Genomic DNA, 9,008 nt, shown 5'->3' with positions numbered 1-9,008 from the left:
AATTCTTCTAACCATCTAATATCTTTAATATGGCAATATGCCTCAGTACAAAAGAACTAATATGAGGGTCACATAGCGCGACCGCGACCGCTAGTGATGTAAGTTGCAGTTACTGTAGAACGCAAATTTGTATTCCAGACAACCAAACATACATTATCAGCGCTGGAATGGAGGACAAAATCAAATCTCTTCCGGGTACTTGGTTGTTGAGTTATTAATGCTCCACTGGTTACTGGATGCTGACAAGCTCCGATCTCGATCTACGGTTTTTGCACCCTAAATAACCAATTCACCTGCAGACCGTAAATGTAAATCAACCCAAAGGGTCCTAGGGCATATGCTTGGCCCCAAGGGGAGCAGACTAATTTTTTGCGACAAGCATAGCAGGAGGAACGAATTTGGACCTCTCAACTATTATTTGAGCCAGCTCCTGGATGGAAAACGCACTTAAGAGCTCAAACGACTGTACGTTCGCCTCCAAGTGTTTCAGAATCCAGTTTCGGAATTCCACTGCGACTAGGGAATCAATTCCGTAGCTCGACACAGTCTGCCTGGGGTTGATATCGGTCGTCGGAACGTCGAGAAGTTTCGATATCCTCGTGATAATCGCACGTTGCACTATGTTGAGAGCGTCTTGCTGGGTTGAAGCCTCCTGTAAGCGAGAGAACAGATCCCCCTCATCCCCTTTATCACTAACGACATTCTGGCGAGAATGACGCTCCCACGTGTGGGAAAACCGTGGATCTGCCTCACTGGAACCGAATACATGCGCAGAATCTTGGAGTCGAGCTCCGGTAACGACTTGTGCGGTAGTGGCCTCCGTGGGAAGCGGCCATGAGATGGCGTGGTCTAGCAGCGCCAAGAGCTTCTCCAGGTTCATCATCTGGCTGCCTTGGCGAATAGCATGAGCTGCGGCAAATTGATTTTCGGCGGTGTAGCCTTCAGAATCTATGGCGCAGAGATCAATGGTACGGACTGGTCTGCTGAGGGATGCGCGGTGACGAGCAAAAGCGTCCTGGAATGTGCATCCCGCGCAGTAATTGGCTTGGCCCTTGGAGCCGATGATACCCCCTAGGCTTGAGAGAATGACAAAAAAATCGAGACTATTTCCAAATACTCGGTCAAGATTAATGGTACCTTGGACCTTAGGCATTATTGACGCTTGCCATTGGGCACGAGACATATTTCTAAAAATGGAATCCTGATGCCACATTCCTTAGTCGTAGCCAGTGTGAGGTAAATTATGGAGAGTTTACCTGTAAGTGCATGGCTCCATGGACAATGCCGCGGATAGCCATAGTTCCTGTAATATCTCTGACCTTCTGGACATCATCCAGTTTGCCAACGCTGCCTTGATGGACCATGAGATTTATGCCGACCTCGTGCATTTCTTGGGAAAGAAGGAGCCTTTCAGCACTTTCTGCTACACCAGAGCGAGACAAGACAACGATATTCCTGGCACCGAGGCTGGCGAAATGTCGGACAATTGCTCTTCCCAGGCCACCCAGTCCTCCAACGATAAGATATGCGCAGTCACTTTTCAACCGGCATGGTACAGGAGTCGGAGGTAAAACCTGAGGAATATCAGTTTGAAGTCTCATATATCCGTCTACGCTATGCGAGTAACGTACTAGACCTTGAGACTGACTGTCTACTTGCAAGACAATTTTGCCCAAATGCTTCCCTGTCTGCATGGATCGGAAAGTTTCCACCAGATTACTGATTGGATTTATTGTAATTGGTGCTAAGAGAGGCACCTGTAGCGTATGAATCAAGTCGAGCACAGTTGCACAAAGTTTCTTCATTTCCGACGGCTTGTGATCTGCCCAGCTTAAGAGGTCCACTGTGGCAAAGATTCTATTTCCCTCAAGGCTCTGAAGCTCCATTCTTCTGTTTGACAGCAGTTGGCCCTTGCCTACCTCGATAAAACGCCCGAAGTTGGCAAGGCACTCCAGGCTCTCACGGGTGGCTTCACCACTGAGCGAATTGAGGACCACATCTACCCCTCTACCCTTGGTCTGACGCTGGATTCCATGCTTGAAAGACACAGCGCGACTGGAGTAAATGTACTTCTCCGGTATACCAAAACGTCGGATCAGACAAGACTTCTTATGAGCATTACCAACGGTAACAAAAATATCCCCTGCCCCGAGATATCTTGCCATGGCAATTGCGGCTTGTCCAAGAGCACCCATGGCCGAATGAATTAGTATTGTCTCCCCTTTTTGGAGATGCGCAACATCTCTCAATGCATAGAGCGCGGTTGCATAGGCAATCTGAACCGCATTTGCCGTTTCCAAGGACATACCCTCTGGCACATGATGGACGAAAGCAATATCTATGTTGCTCCTCGTTGCCAAACTACTGGTGCTTGTGACACACACTCGGTCACCAATTTGGAACTCCTGTTCGGCGCCTTCACCAACTTCCACGACCTTGCCGCCACCTTCATAGAGCATTCCCGCCCGGGCATCCAGCTGTCCCATTGCAGACATTATGTCCCTGAAGTTGAGGGCAAACACTTCCATCTCGACACGGACTTCATTCGGGAGAGGTTTTCTGCTATGGGTGGGGCTCTCCACCCAGCGTAGTGTCTCTAGCAATCCTGGGGTGCCGACCTCCAGCTGCAGGGATCGGTTAAATTGCTGGAGTTCCGCACGCTGTGGTTCGTTGTTGAACGATCGATTCCGAACGTACTCTTCCAAGGGTGCATCCTCCATAATTCGGGGTATCAGAATCTTATTGTTACGTATTGCGTACTCGTGCTCGTGCAAAGATGCACCTTCGTCACTAGGTTGAAGATACATACCTTCAAGGACACTGTGGATATGCTGTGCCATGTCTTCAGGGCTGCACCGTGCTAATGGGTCTAGATCTAGAGTGATCATCTCAAGGGTCTTGTCCTCGGATCGGAGGCTTCGTGCAAGGCCTGTGATAATTGCCATTTTAGGATCAGTTGCCTCTACTGCAGCGCCTCGAGTCACCCAGAGGATTCGCCTAGCCTCACTGAAAAGGTTCTTCAGTCGTTGGAAGTCCAGTGCAGTGCAAGAAGCAAGGAAAGGAGTGATGATCTCGAGGAGAATCACATATAATTTGTGAGGGGTAGGATCCAGATTGTCTATATAAGACTTTTGAATCTGGCATGATGGGGCCTGAACCTTGATAAGATTTGATAAATTATCCGCCACAGAGCTGTTTTCGTGTCGCGAAACGATGTGTATCGGAGGAATGCGACCAACATGAACTGTTTCGGGCACAACGGTAGAAACAATTAGACTTATCTGGTGATGAGATGCCGATTCATAGTCTTTCATCTCAGCATCCACACCGGAGAAACCATTTTCGCAGAGTAGAGTATGCCACTCTGGCAATTGAAGAAGGGGAGAATCTACTCGGCCGTCGTCAATGCCGAGCCACCATCCCGGGAGGACACCCATAACAAGTGACCAAAAGTCATGTGGGCTTGTGATTTCTACCAAGGCAAGCTTTCCACCCGGTTTCAGAAGCTTCCGTACATTTTGGAGGGTGTTGGACATCCGCCTTGTGGCGTGTAGAACATTGGATGCGATCACCAGGTCAAATGAGCCCTCTGCGAACCCTTGCTCCTTTACAGAGTGCTCGATGTCAAGCTTTTTAAACTCTATTGCGTCGCCCCATTGAGCTAGGGCTTCCTTTGCTTTCTCAAAGAAGCCAGCCGAAATATCCGTGAAGAAGAATCTGTCCATTTTTACGGTGTTCCCCACATGGCCTGAAGGGCCTAGACCTAATGCTCCTAGCACAGAGAGCGTCGCACTGCCTGTTCCGGCGCCAATTTCAAGTATCCTCATACTGGGATTCTTGAACTGAAGCCGTGATACGTAGTTAGCGAGGTGAGCATGACACCTTTGAAAGTGATCCGCCTGATAAAATTGGTAGAGTAGGCTATTCTTCATTAGAACGTCGAGTGCGTCTGCACGGCCCTGCAGAATATCTAGTAAATGGTCACTAACTTGAACCACTGCTGTGCCGAACGGCTGAACCGACTGTACTCGATCCCGTAGGCTAGAGACTGCGGTAGAAGGGAATGTTGACTGTCTTGACCGCATCCAGCGTAACAAATTCCTGAAATGTGGAGCCATGGAGGCTTCATCATGAGGAGAGACCAGTGGGAGAGTATCACGAATAATCATGTCGAGGTATCGGTCGTAAAGAGGCCATTGGTCTATTAGTACTTCTTCTGGATCTCTTGCATAGCAGAGCTGGTGAATGTCTCTGGGCTGCGCACAGGTAATATCAGGAGCCCAGTTGACTCGAGAGCAAAGATTTGCCTCCTTGGTGTTCAATTTGCCGCCGGACGTGAAACATAGCCCTTTAATACTGATAAGTGAGGGGTTGCTTAGATCGTGGTTTCCGACCTTCACATCAGCGAGTGGTTTCGAGCGACTGAATGGCTCCACAGTGGCAGTGGCTCGGAGCAAGCTTCCCGGTTCAGAGCTCACGTTTGTAGATATAGTTATTTCGGAGATGCTTGATAACACAAAACCAGAATGCGCCTTTCCCGCACAGAGAAGCGAGGCTAAAGGCAACTGAAAGCAGGAATCCAGAACCGCTGGATGGATGACGTGGGATTGTTGGAATTCTGCAGGCATTGATTTCCTAGTGTCCGGGATGCTGAATTTGCAGAATGACGCAGATTTTCCGGCGCGAATATCAAAAAGGTTATCGAACGGGGGGGTATACTCTTGTCCGATACACCTGAGTTTCCGATAGAACTGCTCGCGTCCCATAAAACTTTGGTGGCCCTGTCCTTCAACTGCAAACTGCTTCCGGTCCGCGTCTCTCAGGAAAGTGATCTCACGTCCGCCGTCCACCTGGTTCGAGGTATGCGCCGGCTGTGAAAGAACCAGTCCCCGACAATGCAAGGTTGCGTTCCCTGTATCTGATAGCGAAAAAGCCCTGAACTCCTTCCAGTCTGGAGATAATTCAGTAGCAGACTCGATATAGGGTCTCACGGTCAACAAAATCTCAATTCCACTGCCGGCGTCGGAAACAATAAGTGCGGTTTCAACAAAGACCTCCCTGAAGCGGCAGATCTGGTCCCTTTTCCATGCACGACCGTTCCTTATAGTGGTTTGACGAAGGGCCTCCACTACCATACAGATGTAGGCACTGGAAGGAAATATCATCTGATTGTTAACTTTGTGTCCACACAACCAGGGCATTTCAGACAATCGCAAGTAATTACGCCACACCTGCTCCATACTGTGGCTATCATGGCTTGGTACTCCCAGGAGATCATGTCGGGGAAGCTGTCGTTGTCGATATTGATAACTCATCCTACTCTCATTCCAATGAGTCCTGGAATGCTCCCAGTCATACCCCGGTAGTTTTGTTAGCACCTTCTTTTCGGAACTGTGTGAAGGATCATTAATGCTACCAAAGCACACATCACATCCGAGGGTGAAAATGCGTCCAGCCATTCCGACCGCACTTCCAACTGCATCCCTATTCCGAAGGAGAATTGTTTCGTAACGCGGAGGAGCAATACCTGCATTCCGCTTGAAAATCTGCTGCAGTGGACCCTTGAGAGTTGAATGTGGACCTACTTCCAGAACAATATCCAGCGTATGTCGAGTATCGCTCTTGATATTGCACGACACTGCTAGCGCGCTTTCAATAGCGTCCACAAACCGAACCGGCGACGTTAAGTTATCAACCCAGTACGAGCCACCCATCTCAAACCATTCACACACTTTACCAGTCACAGATGAAACCATTCGTACATGGCCGTTGGGCTTCAATGGCTGAACGGCTTTTATCGCGTCGAAGTACTCTTCTTGAACCATATACATGTGATGGGAATGGTACGCAACATCCACAGCAAGGGGACGGTTGAATATTCCATCATGATTAAGACTCACTCTTATCTTTTCCAGGACAAGCGTGTCCCCTGACAAAGTCACGTTCTCTGGACTATTAATACAAGCGACGATAACCTCAGCGCTACGAGAGTTCGTCACAAATTGGGATATGTATTTGAGGGCCAGATCCGATGGCATACCTACTGCGAGCATACCACCTTTAATGTGAGGATATTGTTCCTTCAATCGACCCAGTATACTTCCACGGTAGAACGCGATGCGTAATGCGTCCAAGGAAGACAAAAACCCAGCAGCATAGGCAGCAGCAATTTCCCCGCTTGAGTGACCACATACAATCTGTGGATAGATATTCCACTCTCGTAACAAATCAACGAGAGCCAGTTGGACCGCAGTACAACAAGGCTGTGAAATAGAGACTTCGTTTATTCGACTCTCTGCGGAGGTTCGTGCCAACTCCGACTCAAGCGACCAGGTAGCACCTAGCATTTTAAGATGTTTCTCGGCCTTACTAATAGCCCTAGCATACGTTGGATAAACATCCAAGAGTCTCTGGCCCATACGAGCCCACTGCGCTCCTTGTCCTAGACGTGGTTAATTTAGCTTGGTCCTTATCATGGTCATGCATGACTCTCACCAGTGAAAACAAAGGCCATTCTTAGACCGTGAACCACCTTCTGAGGACGCATGGACCCGTGGATAACATCCTCAAGGGCGTTAATCAGTTCGTCCATCGTTGCGGTGCTTATAGCCACGCGAAAATCGAACCGGGATCTTCGTTCGCCCAAAGTGTAGGCTAAATTTGGGAGAATTGTTTGTTCGGATCTAGCACCCAACAGATACCTCTTCAGGTTTGTCGCTAACCTGCTGATTCCGGAATCCATCGCATGTGTCAATGCAATAAGGAATCGTCTTCCTGCCACACTTTTACTTGAGCCCATGGCGGTGCTACTGTTAAGGACGTCAGCCGTGTCATTCGAAGTTTGTCGTTGCCCATATCCCCTAAATCTCCAAGGTCCTGCTTCTTCAAGAATGGCATGTGCGTTCGTTCCCCCATATCCGAAGCTATTGACAGACGCACGCCGTGCCCCATTATGCGGCCAGTTATGCAAGGTTTCCGGTACCTGGCTTCTAGTTAAAATTGGAATCTGTGGGCAAAAGAGTCTCATCCATCCTAACCTTTATGAGCAATTGATCTAGCGAAGTTTCAGGATTGGCAATGCCAAAATTCAAATTTGGCGGAATAACCCCATTTTCCAGCACAAGGACTGTCTTAATTAGCCCTACTAGGCCAGCTGCACTCTCCGTATGACCGACATTTGTCTTGACACTGCCGACATACAGCGGAGAATCATCAGGGCGATCACGAGAGAAGACCTCGTTAATTGCAGATGATTCTATCATGTCGCCCATACGCGTCCCAGTTCCTACGCCGACATCAGCATTTCAGAGCCGTGTGGGCAATCCCCGCCGTAGACATCATACCATGCGCCTCAATATATGTTGTGTATCTTGGATCGAGATCTGCCTCTTGATAGGCACGGCAGATCATTTTGACTTGGGCCGAGTGAGATGGTACCATAATCCCTGGCGTACGACCATCCTGATTGACAGCAGTCCCTCGGATTACTGCATGTATCGTGTCCCCATCCCGAAGGGCGTCATCTAGTACTTTGAGGACGATCGCAGCAACTCCCTCACCTCTCCCAAAGCCGTCCGCGCGACTGTCAAATGCATAGCAACGCCCGTGATCGGAGAGAACGCTATGCAATTGTCAATTTTTATCTGTACGCCAACCTCAACACGTTCGACATTATACGTACTCCATTGAGGACATCACGCTGATGCGCTCAGGATCAAGAATCAGGTTTGCGCCGCCCACAAGCGCCTGTCTGATTTCGCCATATCGAATCGCCTGGCAGGCTGCATGTATCGCCACAAGGCTTCCAGAACAGGCCGTATCAAAGGTGATACTGGGACCATTCATATTAAAGAAATATGAGATTCGATTGGAGGCCAGGGCGGCACCAGTTCCAGTGAAACGGTACCTATTCGATTGCACGCGGTCAACTCTGTGTCTGGTTTCCCGACCTTGCCCTGCATCTTGCCCCGGTCACAGGTTTATGTGGCTCACCTTGGAGATAATTCAGGGTCACGACCCTGCATAGTCTCATAATCATGATTCGATATTGCGCAATATACCCCAGTCTCTGTTCCAGACAACGCCTCCGCTGATATGCCAGCGTTTTCAAATGCCTCATACGCAACTTCGAGCAGTAGCCTTTGCTGGGGATCAATAGAAGCCGCCTCTGTTGCACTAATTTTGAAGAATTGGTGATCAAAATGCGAAACATCCTGCGTGAGCAGATACAAGCCCCTGGTATTGAACTGACGGAAGTTAGCTAAGATCTCACTGATAAAAACTGCACATACTGCACCACTTGTCCCAGTTGCCGGGTGGTGGAAGGAGCTCAATTCAAACCGGGAGTCAGCCGATGAGGACCATCCGGACAGCCCGTTTATCAGCATATGCCAAAGTCTTTCTGGACTACTTGCCATCCCTGATAAACGACAGCCCATGCCGACAATTGCTATTGGTTCCGAACGACTTCTACAGCTATCGCTGTTGCCGCCGGTGCGTTCGCCGTGCATTTCTTGCCGCATGTTCCACGAATTCCCGAAGATATTAAGGAACTAGCCAGTCTTCCTTTATATATTTGGGATGGTAGATAAATTCATTCCCAATCCACCCTGTTAGTAAAGGAAAGAAAAATAGTAGAGAAGCTTTGGTGCCAACTAGCACGTGGTTTGACACAAGTGGCCTGCTTTTATGCTCTTGACCTTGAGTATTGTCTTTCTAAACTGCCACCTGCTGAAGGAAACAGATACGTGAAAGTCCAAACCCAACTACAATGTGGGCGGTTTAACCAAAGCACCTTCCGGCTTAACATCCAACGCAAGGAGGGCGGTCATGTTAGGGAAGGGAAATAGTCCACATTTCTGGATCGTCCAAAAATTACTCGATACGCATCCGCATGCATGCTAATGCATTGCCAACTGAGGAATGTTTCAGCAGATCAAGCTAAAATTTTATCAAGATGGAACAATGTGATCAAATGCTAATATCGAATGATGACCTATGAGATCGCT

At 48.8% G+C, this 9,008-nt stretch overlaps 1 protein-coding gene across 1 annotated transcript; it reads right to left on the bottom strand.

Annotated features, from left to right (window-relative positions):
- Positions 1-361: 361 nt before the first annotated feature.
- On the bottom strand, positions 362-8,387 carry ATNIH1004_003579 (Type I Polyketide synthases (Type I PKS); the record flags this gene model as incomplete). Its single annotated transcript, XM_033568256.1, has 10 exons — positions 362-1,071; positions 1,138-1,201; positions 1,257-1,574; positions 1,632-6,442; positions 6,496-6,982; positions 7,038-7,285; positions 7,344-7,582; positions 7,682-7,906; positions 7,993-8,246; positions 8,292-8,387. The coding sequence occupies 10 exons, from the start codon at positions 8,385-8,387 to the stop codon at positions 362-364; spliced, it is 7,452 nt and encodes a 2,483-aa protein (XP_033430251.1).
- Positions 8,388-9,008: the final 621 nt, after the last annotated feature.

The sequence above is a fragment of the Aspergillus tanneri genome, assembly GCF_003426965.1.
Source record: "Aspergillus tanneri strain NIH1004 chromosome Unknown AapTan_1_pilon_pilon_pilon, whole genome shotgun sequence".
Taxonomy (NCBI): Eukaryota; Fungi; Ascomycota; class Eurotiomycetes; order Eurotiales; family Aspergillaceae; genus Aspergillus; species Aspergillus tanneri.
Note: the sequence above shows the minus strand (reverse complement) of the source record. Positions and strands in the feature narration are given on the sequence as shown.